The sequence below is a fragment of the Hipposideros armiger genome, unplaced genomic scaffold (genome assembly GCF_001890085.2).
Source record: "Hipposideros armiger isolate ML-2016 unplaced genomic scaffold, ASM189008v1 scaffold_447, whole genome shotgun sequence".
Taxonomy (NCBI): Eukaryota; Metazoa; Chordata; class Mammalia; order Chiroptera; family Hipposideridae; genus Hipposideros; species Hipposideros armiger.
In genome coordinates this window covers 864,935-881,808 of record NW_017731797.1, presented here as the reverse complement: position 1 = coordinate 881,808, position 16,874 = coordinate 864,935, and the positions used below count along the sequence as shown (strand labels likewise).

Here is a 16,874-nt window from a genome sequence, read left to right as displayed (position 1 = left end):
GCTGAGCATCTCACCCTTGAATCCCCCAGGCATCTCAGGGATCCTCCTCCAGCTCACTCCCCCACCCTACCCCCACTCCCCCACAGGACAATTTTCCTCCACATTCGACGTACTCCATATTTTTTTGAAATTAGAATAACCTTTTCTTGACCCTCATTTCCTTTCAGTAATCATTTTTTCTCTTTTTCCTTTAACAAACTGATTGAAAAAGCTGTCTACACTGGCTGCCTGCAATTCTTCACCTGTACTGATCTGGCCCCATGGTGTTCTGGCTTCTATCCCTACCCAGCCCTGAACTGGTTCTTTTCACTGACCAATGACCTCCTTCTTGCTAAAGCCCATGTGTACTTCTCCAGCCCCATTTAATTGTACCTTTCAGCAGCATCTGGAGCCATTGGCTCCCTTCCTCTTGCTTAGAGCACTCTCTTCTTTTAAGTTCTGGGCCATCAGATTTCCTGGTTTCCCTCTTGCCCTTCTGGACACTCCTCTGTCTCCTTTCCAGACTCATTTCCTCTGGGAGTCCCCTAAATGCTCTTGCTCCCCAGGGCTCTGTCCTAGGCCTCTTCTCACTACACAGGCTCCTAGGGCCTCGTCCACCCTCCCCCAGCTACTCTTTCCCACTCAGACCTCTTCGGTGGAAGTGGGGGAAGACACATCCAGCTGTGCTCTGGACACGTCTTCCTCATGTGCTGCAGCCCTTCAAGATCAAAACAGGTCTAGAGGTGGACTGCTGATATACCCCCATGTCGCCTCCCCAGACCTGCTGCCTGGCCTGAGTTCCAGGCAGTGAAGGGCACCACCACTTACCCAACTCCTCTCTCTCTCTCTTAGCCCCACACCCAGTCACCATCAAGTCCAAAAATCTAAGTACTAAATAACAGTGAAATCACCCTCACCTCAGGCTCCACTGCCAAAATCCACATCCAGGTGGTCACCATCTCTTGCCTCAACTAATGCAAACAAATCCTGATTGGTCTCCTTTAACTCTCTCCTGCTTAAAGCTCTGCACGGTTCCTGCTGCCCTCAGGTCAAATCCATGGTCTGTGTTAACCCCTCTGCGCAAGTGGGGCTCCTCTCTTCCCTTACCGTTGTAGCCATCCCGATTGAGATCGCCCAGAGGCGCGATGGCAGAGCCAAATCGCCCATAGAGCTGTGTGCCGGTCAGCAGGAGGCTAGGGGTGCCCAGCGTGTGGGAGCCCCGAGGCTGCAGGAACAAGTACACGCGCCCCACCTCGGCCAGCTTTCGGTCAGCGCGGCTTTCCATGTACAGTGGCGCGCCCACCAGCAGGTCGTGCCTCCTGCAGGCCAGAAGGGCAGTTAGGTAGGGTGAGCTAGGGGGATGTTGGCGGCCATGGCCACATCTCACCCATTCTCGCCCTCCCTCTCCCCTCTATGGTCACAGGGAGTGAGGGCTAGGAAAGGAGGAGACTGAGGGCAGCCCACGCCTCTGGTAATTGGGGACCCAACTAAGTAGGGGTGGGGCGCCCCCTTCCTCACCCGTCCCCGTTGACGTCAGTGACAGCCACTGAGTGCCCGAAATACGAAGCCACCTGCAGGAAGACAAGGTGCACATTAATTCCCGACCCCGGACCTGCCACCCTCGCTTAGACATTGCCCCACTACACCCCGCGTAACGTTCTAGTGTCCTACTCCCCCAGCCTCGGTCACCCCCATAGGGAACCAGCCCTCACCTGCTCTCCGTGCAGCCGGTGCAGCGTATAGTAGTTCGAGTGCAAAACTTCCACCTGGGCGGACAACGCACAGGAAGAGCATCATTCTCATCCCCCAAGACAGCCTTCCGCTCCGAGTGAGAAAGGGCAGGAGGTTTGGGGGGGGGGGCAGGCTGAGGAGTGGGATCTGGGGCTTCGGGACGCCCAGTGGCGGGGCAGGGGGCACTCACCGCTCCCAGGGTCCAGCTCCAGGTGGGGGCCCCGAAGACATACTCTGGGGAGAGCCCGGCCCAGCGAATAAGGTCCTTCGAACCTACTTGTCTTCCCGGCCGCCATTCCGCACCCAGGGGAGATTTCGGTGCGGGGCTTGGAGGTGCTCCTCCCCAGGCTGGGCTCCCCAACCCCCGCCCCTAAGTGGATCTCTTGCCTGTAGTGTTGGGATTCCCGTCGAATTCGCCCACGGCCACCGAGTACCCTGAAGACACAGCACGAATTAGTCGTTCTGTGAGGGCGAAGCAGGGAGCGGGCCGAGGGCGAGGAAGGAGGGGACTCGGACACCACCCAGTTTTAAACCCTGCGTTATGTAGACGGCAAAACAGAGGCCATCGAGAGCCCAAGACCTGCCCAAGACCGCACAGCGAATCCAGGGGGGAAAGGGCGAGGCAGGGGTGAGTTGGACGGTCTGTGGGGGAAGGCTGCGGGAGCAGAGTGTGGAGGCGCCTTGGGCTCTAGGACTGGCCAGCCCGGGTTGGCGTGGGGTCCCGCAGGACCTGACTGGCAAGAGAGGGCAGTGACACTTAAAGATTGCTGTGAAGCCTAGAAGGGAGGTGCCAAGGTTACCCCGGTAGCCATCGAAGTACTCTGGGTGGCTGGAGTCGAAGGTGAGGCGCTGGGTGCGCACATGCCACAAGAGGGTGCCCGGGCGGTAGCTGGAGATGATATCTGCAATTGGAGCCCGCGCCAGGAGACCTAGGGCGCGAGGGACAGCGAGTGTGGCCACGCAGCGAGTCTCATAGGCTGAGAAAAATGGGAGGAAGGTGCACGGGTAGTCACGTACCTAAGAAAAAATAGCCTCCAGGGGCCCCAAGCACCAGCTCTCCATCCTGAAAAGGAAGCCCTGGAGGTGAGAGAGGGGTCCTTTTTGGGAGCCGCCCCCAAGCCACTTAGGCTCGCTACTTGCCTGAGTGACCGCGGAGCTGAAGCCCGCTTCGCAGTAACGCTTGTCATCCGCTAGAGGAGGCAAAGAAGGTTAGCGAAGGGGCGAGTCAAGAAGCACGCACTGAGTCTGGGGCAGGCGGGGGCGGAGTGATGTGAGGGCGGGGCTATGGGGTATTAGAGGGGTGTGGCTTTGAACAGCCAAGGGGCGCGGGGAGGCCAGGAGCTAGGTCGTTGGGTGGCGGGATTGAAAGCAGGGCCTGGGGGCGCTGGGAGAAAGATCAGGTTAAGGGCGGAGCTAAGAGGCCGCGAGTGGGCGGAGCTAAAATGGAGAGCGGCGCTCACAAAATCCATTTTCCGTGTAAACCCGACTCATGGTGTTGGCCCGACAGGGCGAGAACTCAGCGCGGCGGCTATTCTGGAGCTGAGCCACGAAGCAGCTACCTACGGGCGTCTTCTCAGCCTCCGCGGTCATTTCTAGGACGTTCCAGTGCTGCCAGGGGGCGCAGGCCTGGGGTAGGGCCACAGGAGAGTGGGGAAGGGGCGGGACTTGGGATCCACCCCTCCAAACGTGTCCCTGCCCCCGACTGCTCCCTGTGCCCTATCCCGCAGAGCCCACCACAATGTTGTCTCTCCAGCTGACGACCGACGCCCCCAGTCCTTGATGGGCCTTGAAAGTTTGGAAAGTTTGGGAGCCTACTTTTCGCGTCTCATCATCTGGAGGGCACAAGAAGGGGTGGGGCGCTGAAGCCCGGCCATCCACGCTCCTTCTAATCCCTCCCTTTTCCTCCTTGCGTGGGACTCACTGAGGTCGAATGTCAGTGGAGTGCACTGGCCGCCCTCTGCCCTCCAGGGGCACAGGAACACGCCGCCCGTTTCCTCCCGACTGCGGCCCAGGGTCCGCGGAGCGCCCACCACGATGGTCACGCTGCATAGGAAAACTGCGTGAGCGCGGCGCGGATTCTGGGGTACCCCATGCCCCAGTGCCCGGGCTGGGAGCACTCGGAAGGGCGGTGTGCCTTAGGGGGCACTGGAGCATCTTTCCTCAAAGAGAACTCACAGATCACCGAAGCCACCAACCTTTTCATTTTATGGCCCATGAAACGGACTCTCACCGAGGGTAAATCACATACCCAAAGTAACCGAGCGAGTTAAGCGGAAAGCTGGGACTATAAACCTTTGGTTTGATTTGAATACCTTGGTATTTGATATCCTTGCTGAAAAAGACCTGTTAAGCCCTGTACCCCATCTACACGCCCCATTCCCCTCTCTCCCCCCTTCCCGCAAAGAGCCAGGGGTTTACATGCTCCCTAGAACGTTAAGGCTGCTACCAAATGCCTTCTTGAGAGCTAGTTTTAATGAAGAATTAGGGAAGCTAGTGGGCACCTCTAAAGTGGGGAGTGGGGTGCTGATATCGCTGAGGAAGGACCCTAGTAGATCTAAGTTTAAATCACAACTCCGCCATATGTAAATTGACAATATCAACCACACAATGCTGTCAGGATAAGTAAATGAAATAAATGTATGAAGGACATTCAGCATGGTGCCAGCCAAATAACTCATAACAAATGCTCACAAAAATAAAAAATAAAAATAAGGTACCAATTTTTGTTTTCCCTTCGTTCTTGCTTTACTTTCAGTGCCCATCGCCCCACTGGTGCCCCCCCCCCAACACCCTTACCTGAACCAGTTCCTCCCCAGTATTCCTAACAAAAACTCAGACCAAATAGACCCTAGAAGTCACTTTGCTCAACCTCTATCACAAATGGAGAACTTGAGGCCCACAGATGCAGTGATCCTTGGGGAATCCTTTTTTTGTCTCCCAACACCCAGACTTCCCCCCAGGGCTCACCTCCCACGGTTGTCCTTGTAGAAGTCCAGTGAATACCCAAAGTGGCTGCCATTGGAGCCCGTGTAGAAGGTGAGCTGCACTGGGTCCAGGTTCAAGGCCCAGGCTGGAGGGGCAGCACCGGGTCCCAAGAGCAGCTGCACCCACTCCAGAAGCCAGAGGGCATGAAGCGGACACAAAGCTCTGGCCATCTTCCTTCTCCCACAGCCTCCTAAGCAGGAATGTGCAAACTCCTTCCTCTTCCTTTCAGTTTCCACCACAGGAAGTCTTTTCTTATCAAACTGGAACCCACTTGCTGAGCAGTAGGCAGAGCAAAGGGCTACATAGGCCCTGGCCCCACATGGTTTCTAGGATTGCCAGGAAGGCTGAAAGTATTGACTCCTCCCTTTTCCTGAGAGTAGTTTATTACCAAGTCCTGTTGGTTCTGCCTCTCAACTATGTCTTTTGAATCTTTACTCCATTCCCACTACTATCATGCTAGTCTAAGCCACCAGTGTTCCACTTGGGATAGTGCAACCATGAACTAACTGGTTCATACACCTCCACTCCAGCCCACAGTTCTACAGCTCCTTCTCCGCACACACAGCTGCCTGCACTACTGTGGCACATTGTCACTTCGTCAGAGCAGGAAGGTGTAAGGAAGCTGCTGCCCCCCTGATAAGACCTGGGCTGCTGTATCCTTTTAGATAAGGCACCAATCCGCTTCCTCCTTTCAGGGCCCTGGGCAGCTCCAGTTGGTCATATCTGTGCAGCAGCATCCTCAGTCTTCCTCCATTTAGGGCCAAGTCCTAATGTGGTCACAGCAGTGCAGCCAGGGCTGGGGAAGGGATGGTCAATGGACTTTGGTCAGAGGGGAAAGGAGGTGGGGATAAAGTGGAGTCAGTCCAGGGTATTCTGGCTCACAGGCTTTGCAATTACGCACCACCAGCTGTTCAGTTGAAGGCAGGCCCTCACTCTTTCTTGGGTGACAAAGCTATTGTAGAATCAGTTAAGGCTTGATTCTAGTGGGGTCATTGCTAAGGGGAAGCCTCCCCCAATTCTTCAGGCTGGCACCCTGGGGTTAACACACTGTTTAGTCATGGTCTGTTCACGGGATTGCTTCCATAAATCCCTGGAAAGCAAGGTTCCTTTCTACAGCCCCAGCACCTAGCCAGGAGCCCAACATGTAGTAGGTATTGCTGAAGGGCAGACTGAATGGAAGCGTGCACTGAGGATGGAAGATGAAAACACAGGGTCCCATAGTAGAAAAAGGAATAGTTTTGATCAGAAAGGCAAGGTCATTATCTACGGATAAGAGGAAGAGGGGTGTCAAGTCTTATTGATACTGCATGTCTTTCCCAAACACCAGGTTCTCAGGCAGGAAATTCGAGATCTGCTCAGGGTACGGAACATAGCCACATCCTCCTTTGCTATTTTCTGATGAAGCTTAACCACCATCTTATCCTGCCCAAACCCTGTGCCATCCTGGAATCCCTTCAGCTCCTCCCGTCCCCTAATTCACCACCTCAGCACACAGCTCAAAATCCTACCCCTTACTAGGTTAGAAGCTTTAAACTTTAGTCCAGACCTTCTTCATTCAAGGTAGGCATGTAATGCATCTATTAGAATGAATACTTGGCTCACTCTTATACTTACCTCCCACCTTCCCACTGTCTTCAACTGAATGGTATTGTAATTACTGGTGTATACTGCGTAGCCTAATATTAACTCACATTTCACTAAAGTTTTTTTTTTTTTTAAGATTTTTATTGGGGAATTGGGGGGATGGGAACAGTGCTGGGGAATTGGGGGAAGGGGAACAGACAAGTTGCTGTCGTTTTGTTTTTCAGTCTGGTTGTGAGGACATTGCTTCACTGGCCCAAGTTGGCACCATCATTGCGCTCTTCCCGGGCGAGGCAGATCAGTCGCCGGCTTCTGGACGGCCGCTCACTGCGGCTGCTGGCCGCTCACGCTGGCTGCTGGCTACACACGGTAGCCCATGGCAACCCACTGCAGCAGGGGTTGCAGCCTACCCCGTAGCCAGCGACTCATGGCAGCCCAGCTCCAGGTTGAGCTGTTGTTCAGCATCTTAGCTGTAGAGGGCAGTGTCACTGGCCCTCATATGTGGGATCCGAACTGGGGCCCTCTGGCGTCCCAAGCCAGTTCTTAACCATCGCGCCACTTGGCCGGCCCTCACTAAAGTTTTTAATAAGTACTTATTCTGTTCAAGGCACTGAGGGATAAGGGATACAAAGATCCCTAGTCAAGGATCCTTAAAGAACTTAGTCCAGAGGGAGTTAAGACATGAACACACATAACTGCAGCAGAGGGCTAGAAAAGCATGCCTTGAAAAGGGTGGAGGTTACGTCTAGCTGAAATTATTTATATCATTTGCTCCTTATAACAACCCCATGAAATTATGCTCATTTTATAAACACCAAAACTGTGGCACCGAGTTTTAGGTAAAATGCCCAAGTTTACACAGCCAATGGGTGGCAACTAGGATTCAAACATGTTTGTGCTTGAATTCATGTTCTTAACCATTACACTATGTTGCCATTTGTCAAGGAATGAAGGGGTTTTTAGGCACAGGAAATAACATTAGCAAAGAGTGAACAGAACATAGAAGTCAATTACAGGGAAGCACAAGTAATGGACTCAGCATAGGGTGTATAAAGGGGAGGACTGAGGCATGAGGGTGGAATGGAAGGCTGTGGTCAAATAACTAGAGGTCCCCGGATGCCTTGTAAAATAATTCGAACTTTAATCTGTAGGAGATGGAGACTCAAAAAGATTTTTTTTAAAAGGTTTTATTGGGGGTTTGGGGGAGGGGACCAGCCAAGTTGTTGTTCTTCAATCTTCATTGTGGAGGGCGCCAGTTGCCATCTGGCTTCCCGTTGGCAGCTCGTGGCCTCTTAAGTTCAAGGTGCTGTGTTCAATCTTAGCTGCAGGTGGGCATAGCCACCATCCCATGTGGGAGTTGAACCAGCAGCCTTGTTGTTAAGAGCACACCCTCTATCCAGAGTCATCCAGGTGGCAGCTCAGCTCAAAGTGCCGAGTTCAGTCCTAGTTGTGGGTGGGCATATCCCACCATTGAACAAGGCAATCTTGTTGTTACACCAGCTGAGCCATCCTGCCACCTGTTGGCAGCTCAGCTCAGGCGCAGCATCACTGGCCCATGTGAGAATCGAACTGGCGGCTCTGTTACTCAGAACTCGCGCTCTTAAGCTAACTTTTAACCAACTGAGCCACTCGGCTGGCCCAAAAATATTTTTTTTAAGTCGGAGAATAAGAGATTCATTGATTAATTGTGCTCCAATTTGGACAATTACACTGGCTCCCTGTGGATAGTAGGACTGGAAAAGGTAGGTCTTAGATCATACCTGCAATCCTCTTGGTTAAAGGTGATGAGGCCTGACCTGGGGGACGGATGGCAGGAACAAGAGACAGCAGATTACACAATCAGTAACTGGATGAGGTGGGGAGATGTCAAAAGTAATTCGGAGCTTTGGTGCCTGACTGGCTGGTAGGACAGTGGTACCAGTAACTAAAATTGGAAACAGGTGGAGGATCAGATTTGGGGAGTTTGGTATTCAGTTAAGGATTCTGTTCCTCTGAGGTCAAAACTGGGTTGATCTCCCTTCTGAGAAAGCAGAGGAGTACTGACACATTGCTCCCACTTTCCCATCCCACCAGCGTGGCCTGAGCGCTTGAATCCCTCAAAGAATTCAAAGTTCTGCTAAAGCTTCATTAAGTCAACTATTGAACTTCTGCTATGTGCCTGGCACTGAGCTAGGTGATGTGGATATAGAGAAAAAAATCTTTCATTATCTTTGGTGTTTCCTTTCTAAATCCTGATGCATAATCCTCAGTCAATGGTATTTTACTTTGCTCATATCTTTCTTGAACATAAAATCAAAATGCTTACTATGTGTTCAACTCTATGTAAAAAACACTCTGAGGAGTAAAGAAAAAAAAGGAAGTATAACAATCAGTTCCTGTCCTGTCAGAATTTAAGTATTACCGGGAGGCAGTGAATACAAAATGAACTGCACACAGAATCTGAAAAGCCAGTAAGCTTACATGGGACAAGGAATTAGATCTGAGTCAGAGAGGTCAGCCAGGAAATGCTGCAAAAATTCAGGCGTGAGTTGGTAAGGGGGAGGTGAAGGTGTCACTGGCAAACAAGAATGGAAATGGTTGACAAGGCCTGGATTAGTCATCAAGGGCATAGAAGAGGGAATATGTCCATGTTGCAAGCCCAGGTGGCCGAGGCAGGTAGAATGGAGTCAGGCAGCTGCACATATGAATGCCTTCACATAAGCATACTCTACAGGCTGATCTGCTCCTTTCACCGACAACTTGCCTGCTCAGAAAATTACCTTTCATTTTTTAACATCCTTTCTTTCTGGGCAGGGATTTTGCTATTTTAGGAAAACTGGCAGACTGAGCATCCAACCCAAAGTTCAAGTTGAATAGCTTCTCTTCAGTCAAGGGGAGAACACAGCTGTATGAGAGAGTAGGCATGAAATAGACATTGTAGGGCCGGCCGAGTGGCTCAGTTGGTTGAGCGCGAGCTCTAAGCAACAGGGTCACCGGTTGGATTCCCACATGGGCCAGTGAGCTGCGCCCGAGCTGAGCTGAGCTGCCGCTGAGCTGGTGAGAGAACATGCTCTTAGCAGCAAGGTTGCCAGTCCGACACCCGTATGGGATGGTGGACTATGCCACCCCCCAACTAGATTGAAAGCGGCGACTGGACTTAGAGCTGATGGGTCCTGGAAAAACACATTGTTCCCTTTCCCCAATTCCCCAGCACTGTTCCCCTCTCCAATAAAATCTTAAAAAACAAAAAAACAAACATTGTATTACTCCTTCCTGAAAGGCTGAGAAAGAAAACTAATTTACCACTACAAATCTATGGTTAGCTTTTGATGCTAAACTTTCCCTTTTGTGATTTTTTTGGATATAGTAGATAGAGGCTTTTATCAGTTCAGTGACAATTGGGTTGTATTTCCTTGTAGCAGCAGTGTTGAAGGGTTGAGAAGATGAATTCAAGAATGGTTCTGGTATACAGAGCTTCATGTGGAGGGCAAAGGTCAAGCAGATGACTCGTGTAATCCCATTGCCCTGAAGTACATCTAAAATCCTAAAAATCAAAGCCAGAAATCCCAAACCTATTTCGTGAGCACCTACATTCCATACACAGATTACATATCTAAAATGAGGGAAAAGGTAGAAATAGAAGCAAACTCTTGTGGGAGAGTGGAAAGGAGCTGCACATTCCAAAACAGCTCCCTGTGACTGAGAAGCTTCGCTGTTTCTTCCTATCACAGCACATCCTTTCCCCTCTACTCGGGCAGCCTGAGCTTTGAGAAGCACAATTCCAAACATCATACATAATTAGTTCACAAGAGTCTATTCCTTGATTACCTCAAATAAGATGTTATTATTTGTAACCCATAACGCCATCCCTTCCCAACTTGAGTGAATGGGGCAACAATCACAACAGACTCTGCTAAGTTTCCACAAATCATTGGTTTATTAGAAAGTTCCTTTCCCTAATTTTACAGCATATATATCTCTATCATATGTGATAAAGTTAAATACAATCTGTTATGCTTGTGAGGAAGGATAGTTTATTTCACTTTTCCTTTTTAAGTTTTAAAATCACTATTCTGGAAGTTAAAGAAAACTGCCCCCAGGAAGGTAGAGAGGCAGCCAGAGAGTATGGCTCAATCTACAAGCTAATGGGAAGCAGCACAAAAATGTTAATACTGTATTATTTAAATATTTACACAGGCTGAAAGCAAAGAAAAATGAGTCCCTTCACTTCAAACAGATCATTTCATTTTTCCAGTGCCAGTTATCAACAGTGATGCTTCTGAATCAGATGAGGGGCACTGAACAGGTAGGAGGCTGTCAAGAGCCTTGTTTGCCTAGCACTTGCTTCTCATAAACCCAAAACTTTTCTTTGGGGAATTCAAGAAGAAAGGCAGAACACAGAGCCTTGGCCCAGGTAAACAGGGTTTATTTTTCCTGTCTGGTGACTACCCAACCAATTCTAGCCACAAGAATAGGTAGGAAAATGCCAAAAAGGGAACTACAGCAAAGATGAAACCTGCAATATAAACACCTTTGGGTCGGTGTGTTAATTAGCTGTGAGAGCCTGGGTGAAAGGCAAGAGGAGGAAGAGGAACTGAGGTGGTACTTCAGCTGGTAAATGTCGTGGTGTCACAGAAGAGAAAAAAAGGAATCTTGACTGCTTAAACTAAGCTGTGCAGAAGGCATGGAAACTATGAAGCAAAAGAATTTGCAATATCTATAAATGTGCTCACCTCCCAACAAAAAGGAAGAAAACTGTCCCAACTCTATCATCCTCCAGTCTACTTCTATTTCAGTTTCTAGCCAACCCAAAAGGCACATTAAAAAAAAAAAATTGTCAGAGGGGGCTAAGTACTAGGAAGGCAAATGGAATGCCTGGAACAAGGCACCCAGGAAACCCCCAGACAACCACTCTGAATCTGCTTTCAGAGAATAAAGCTGGCGAACCTTTCCCTCCTCCTCTGTAGGGTCCACCTGTTTCTCTGTATAAAACAGCAAAGCACATGAGGGAGACTGTCGTAATTCAGTATCCCTCTGACACTCCCAGCTGACTGCTGCCCATTAGTTCAAAAATCCCAGTGCGGGGTACCACTTACTGCAAATTGCTGAACATTTTGTCCCAGCAAAAATGTTAAACAATGTTCCTTTAACATTTTTATAGTTCATAACTTCAAAAAATACATGAGCTCGATAAAATATACATGCTTAGTCATTTTTGCATCTAGCAGAAAACAAATAGTTTATTTTTTGTTTTCATTTTATAACCTTTAGTTTCTTAATTCAACTAGGGCAAACATATTTACACAAAGCCACCAGAACAAGGATCACTTAAAGAGCTGGATGTAAAAAATATTATTGCAGTATACTACAAATATGGAACCTTTTTTATATGAGCTACAAAAAGCAGCATTTACGTTTATAGAGTTCAGTGCAATTTTTTACATTAAAAAAATCCTATAAATTAAGAAGGAAACATCAACATGACAGAAGAAAATAGACCCTTCAGGCATACGAGCTCCTCTCTGGGGAAGCGGATGGGCGACTATGTTCCTCGCAGGTTCTAATCATGATAAGATCTTCTTTTCTGGGTTATGCAGATAGCTCTTCTGGGTCGAGGGACATGAGGACACAGTGCCCAATGTGTGGCTGTGTGTGTGAAGTGGATCGAATAATAGTCTGAGTAGCATCTGATTCCAGGTCAGACTCCCTTTCCACCTCACTGGGGATAATATAAGGTCACCAAGGGATGGTCAAAGACACTGGGCAGGTAGGACCAGATGGACAACCCGCCGGCCAGAGAGGAGGAAAGCTTCCAAATATATAGAAGAGCAGAGATCAAACAGTAGAGGGCGGGGAGTATCTAAACTTGACAGTTTGGAGATGTTGCCGCAGAGGGGTGGGTAGCACTTATTGGTGTTCCCTAGCTTAGTTAGAAACATAGGAGAGGAACAAAAAGAAAGGGAAAAAAAAATCCCTGATAGTGAACCCAAAGCAAACGTCAAATCTAAAACCACCCCTGCAAGCCAAAATCCGATTCTTTGGCTGTCAGACGCTGCCCATCCCAGCTTCTACTTGCTGGTATTAATGGCTCAACACCCCCAAGGGAAGACTTACGGGTCACCTTCCCTGGCCCTACATGGGCTCCCATCCCCCAACTCATGTGCCATGGCTGGGGGGGTGCTGCAGGTCCTGACCTGAGAAGATGGGGTGAAGTAGTGGGTGAAGGTGGAGGGCAGTGGCAGCTGCTGCAGCAGGTCGTGGGGCAAGCAGGGTAGGGTAGAGGGCAGCATGTGGGACAGGGTGGAAGGTGAAGGGCCCAGGATGGATGGCTGAGGCGGGAATGATGTGGATGGGATGGCTAGCGAGAAAGGTGGCAGGGTGGCCAGGGATGATTGAGTGAGTGAGGTGGGACAAGGAAATGGGGGTCAGGTGGGGCTGGGGAATATGATGTACTTGGGCAAGTGGCTGGGGATGAGGGTGAGGGTGAATGCCAATGGCGGCAGCAGCTGCTGCGGCATGGTGCTGTAGGATGGCATGCTGAACAGTTGTGATAGAGGTGGCAGAGGCTGTGGCCGGCTGCTGAATGTGGATGGGCTGCAGGGCTGGAGTGGCTGGGGCCAGGGCAGCTGAGGCTGGAAAGGCCTTTACTTGCTTAGCCAGAAGTTGCTGCTGGATGTGTTGCTGTGCGGCCTGCTGGAGCTTGCTGTACTTCTCCATCTCTTCGGGGGTGAAGGTGATGGGCTGGCTCTCCAGGGGGGCCAGGGAAGCATCCTCGGCCCCATCAGCTGACTCAATACTAGGCTCCCCACTGGGAGGTGCATAATTGGGGAAGTGCTCAAGGTCTGGCACTATTGGCAGCAAGCTGGATTCCACAGGGCCTGGCTGACTGCCACTACCCAAAGACTCTAGGGTGTCCCCGTCGCTGGGGTCAGGGAGGTAGTTATGGGAGATGGTTGGGTCCCCAGGATAGCAATCTGAGTGTGCCGGGGTGCCTAGTGGAGCCACAGGGTGATCAGCAGTAGCTTCTTCAGACTTTGGCTCTTCTGGGGGTGGGTCTGATAAGGGGCCAGCTGTTTCCTCTGAGGGGTACTGATGTCCAAATGGGGCATCACTACTCGCTGGAGGCCCTTCCTCTGTCTCTGACTGTTCTTGCTCTTCTCCCCTTTCTAAGCCAGATTCTTCACATTTCTTGGTGTTGGGCTTTCGGGTAGCTGGGAGCTTCCCTATCAGTGGAAGGACAGGCTTACTGCCAAGAGATGGGGGGAGCTTGGGCCCAAAGTAACCTTGTGGGGGGTCCTTGAGCTTGAGCCCGGCTTTATTAGGGGTGGCCAGCACCTCCTCACTCACACTGGGTTTCCTCTCCACCTTCCTTGACTGGATCTTCTCCAGTAGCAGTTTGGCAGTGAGGGAGTTCTTGTCTTCAGGGCTGCAGTCACCTTCTGACCCCCTTCCTGTGCCAACGTTACTGTTCTGGGAGGGTGGGCCTGTCCCTTTTCCATCATCTCCTCGGCCATCTTCTTTCTTCCCAGGACCTTCTCCCCGCCCTGATCGGAAATAGTGGGGAGACTGGGAACGGTAGATTTTAGAGCGAACAAAGTCTCGACGACCAGAACGCCTCTCCTCAGGGCTCTCGTGACCCCACGATCCCTTCCTGGAGCCTGACCTCTGGGAAGGGCTTCTGGTGCTGCGGCTGCGGTCCCGGCTATAGCTCCGGCTCCGCTGCCAGCTGTGGGCTGTGGTGCTGCGGCTTCTCCGTTTGCTCCGGCTACGACTACAACTACTGCTGCGGCTGCGGCCCCGGGACCTGGAGCGCTCTCTGGTATGACTCCGAGACCGGCTTCGGGACTGGCTGCAACTGAGGCTATAGTCATCATCAGAAGATGAGTATTTGTGCCGTTTGGACCGGTGCTTGGAACTGGTGTAGTCAGAGTCATCAGAGTCATGGGAGCGCTTGGAGTGCCTTCGTGATCGGTCACTATAGTCACTATAGCTGTCATCAGAGTAACTGCGCTGTCTACTATAGCAGCTCTGGTCTGAAGAAGCATCCGAGCTGCTTGAGTAAGAACGTCGGGAGGAACGGTGTGAGGAATGGCGCCGGCCGGACCGTGAGCGGCTGTGGGAATGCTCACTGCCCGAGTCCTCCTCCTCTTCCTCGTCCTCACTGTACTGGGATGGAGACTTCGGGTGGAGCCGGCGTGATGAGACATCATCACTATCCTCATCTCCACTGCTGGGTCGACTCCGATGGCTGGACCGGCTGTTCCGTTTGGTGCTGGCTCTTCGCTGGCAGGATGAAGATGAAGGTTCACCTTTGTGTTTCCTCCCACCATGATCTTGGGAGCTGCCACCACCTCCACCTTCATCCTTCTTGCCACCGCTCCCTTCTTCAGCTGGGAGGGATCTCCGCTGGGAATCATCTTGAGCTCGCCGACGTCGTCTTGGGGGTGCGGGGCTACCACTCCCCGGGGGTTCTGGTTTGGGTCCCCGCTCAGAATCTGCCGGAGCTGATGACTTATTCTTCTTTCGTTTTCGTTTCTTGCGCTTCTTAGACTTCTCCCCGGATTCTACCTTAGAGCTTTTCTCTTCTGGGCCAACCTTGTGTTTCCGTTTGTGTTTGCTGGATTTTTTGTGCTTCTTTTTCTTTTTGTGTCGGTGGGACTTCCCAGATCGTTCTTTCTTGCCAGGAAGGCTTCTCCCTGTGTCTTCTGTCTCTGACCCATGGCTGCCCCCAGGCTCCTGCTTATTCATGCCGCTACAGGCGGGCCCTGAAGCAGGTGTATCCATTCTGCCTCCTGAGGAATGTTCTACATTCTCTCCTCCTTCCTTGCTTTTATTTGGCTCGCCAGGATCAAGGCCTTGGAGATGGTCCTTTGAGGAGCCTCCTACATCCTTTGGTTTTTCTGTCCCTTTAGCTCTGGCATCTTTGTTCCTTGAAAGTTTAAAGTCAAAGTATAAAGGGTTACAACTGTATGAAATGGAGGGCTCTGCCTTGGTGAAAATTAATAGTTCTGATGGCCACTGGAGGGCAGTGCTTTCGTCTTTGCTCAAAACTGGAAAAAAGGGACCAGTAGGATGTTTGGGTCCCTCCTGGCTTTCTTTCCCTGCTGGGGTGGTCTGAGAGGTTTCTTTAGAAGGGTTAGAGTCACACATTTGGATCTCTGAAGCCTTCTGACTCTTACTCTCTAAGTTCTGCTCACTTACATCCCTTCCTGAGGCCTTCTTTGTTTCAGCTTTGCTTCCAGGCTCTGAGGGCTCAGACACACCAGTTTCTGTTTGCTGCTCGGAGACTTCACTAGCTGTCTTATCTGCTCCTTGGTTTGTTGCCACCTTGCTGCAAGCTTTAGGCTTGGGAGAGCTGCTCTTTTTGCTTTCTGGCGCATTCTTTGGATGTGTACTACTATCACCTTCCATTTGTTCGCTGGCTCTCATAAAGAGTAGGAAGGGAAAATTAGGTTTTACTTTGCAGTGTGCTGGGGGGATGTAGTGGTAATACTCTGGCTCTGTAGTGCCAGCTCCTTCTTCTCGCTTCATTCTTTTTAACTTAGATAATGTTGAGGCAAGGGATCCCCCATCCTGAAGGTCTTCATCTTCTTTTTTACCATCGAGATTATTGTTACTGTCAGAGTCTCCCACCTTCTGCAGTCCTTGGTCAGAACCCTTCTCATCAGCTTTTGTTCCATCTTCCGAGGTCCCTTCCTCTGCATGGTCCTTGAAAACTGATGCTATTGATTCGAGTTTGACAGGAGCCTTCTTGGCAAAGGAAAACGATACTCCCAATTTTTGTAATGGGGTCCCCAGATTATTCTTAATGCCAAAACTGATGCTTTGGGGGGTTAATCCAGGAGCCTGTGCCAGTCCAGTAGTATTAGTGACTTGTACTGCAGTGAAAGGGCCTCCTTTATCTGTGGAGAATTCAGATCCCAGGCCACAAGTGGCAGTGGTGCTTGTGCCACTGTTTGTAGCTGATTCATCTTTATCATCATCTCCACCTTCTTCATCTACAGCCACTGTGGTTGGTCTGAACATAGGACCACTTCCAGGTGCACTATGTAATGGTTTAGAAAAATGAAAAAAACAAACAAAAAAACAGTTTAGGGGTACATTTCGTACTTCTTATAAAATACTTATTTCACGTTCTACCATTTCTGAAAGGTAGGTTACTGAGCGGTGGTCATTCCTTAGCCTTGTGCAAACAAAAGGTACTCCCTCAGTGAGGTAGGCAAAGTCTCATACTATTAATGTATCAAGCTACATTCCCAAAACTAGACAGCTATCACAATTTCTTCCTAAGGTACCTAAAATTCAATACTTTATCACTACGATCTGGTACTGTCTATTCGTGCTATAACCATTCTCATTTCTTACTGTGTCATCCTGCCTATCAGTATTCTATCAAATGTATGGCTGAACATCATCTCTGTTCACAAAGGTTGTATTTCATTCAGCTAAAAAAACCCGAACTTCCTCTATACTTTCAAATTTAAATTTTTTTTTTAAAGATTTTATTGGGGAATTGGGGGAGGAGAACAGTGCTGGGAAATCAGAGAAGGGGAACAGGCAAGTTGCTGTCTCTTTGTTCTTCAGTTTAGTTGTGGAGGATGTCGCTTAACTGGCCCATG

At 50.3% G+C, this 16,874-nt stretch overlaps 2 protein-coding genes across 9 annotated transcripts in view; both read right to left on the bottom strand.

Moving 5' to 3' along the window:
• Positions 1-4,996, bottom strand: part of ITGA2B (integrin subunit alpha 2b) — a 12,541-nt gene extending 7,545 nt beyond the window's left edge. The window contains exons 1-12 of the mRNA XM_019665538.1: positions 4,678-4,996; positions 3,632-3,753; positions 3,445-3,542; positions 3,171-3,336; positions 2,851-2,900; positions 2,728-2,773; positions 2,511-2,639; positions 2,098-2,145; positions 1,901-1,944; positions 1,692-1,745; positions 1,498-1,550; positions 1,087-1,298 (exon numbers count right to left, since the gene is read on the bottom strand). Coding sequence (XP_019521083.1) covers positions 1,087-1,298; positions 1,498-1,550; positions 1,692-1,745; positions 1,901-1,944; positions 2,098-2,145; positions 2,511-2,639; positions 2,728-2,773; positions 2,851-2,900; positions 3,171-3,336; positions 3,445-3,542; positions 3,632-3,753; positions 4,678-4,865 — 1,210 coding nt within the window. The 5' untranslated portion in view covers positions 4,866-4,996. The remainder of the gene's footprint in view (positions 1-1,086; positions 1,299-1,497; positions 1,551-1,691; positions 1,746-1,900; positions 1,945-2,097; positions 2,146-2,510; positions 2,640-2,727; positions 2,774-2,850; positions 2,901-3,170; positions 3,337-3,444; positions 3,543-3,631; positions 3,754-4,677) is intronic.
• Positions 4,997-10,169: 5,173 nt separating this feature from the next.
• Positions 10,170-16,874, bottom strand: part of GPATCH8 (G-patch domain containing 8) — an 86,972-nt gene continuing 80,267 nt past the window's right edge. For all 8 annotated transcript variants that reach the window (XM_019665591.1, XM_019665593.1, XM_019665589.1 and 5 more), the window contains one exon: positions 10,170-16,300. In XM_019665591.1, coding sequence (XP_019521136.1) covers positions 12,412-16,300 — 3,889 coding nt within the window. In that variant the 3' untranslated portion in view covers positions 10,170-12,411. The remainder of the gene's footprint in view (positions 16,301-16,874) is intronic.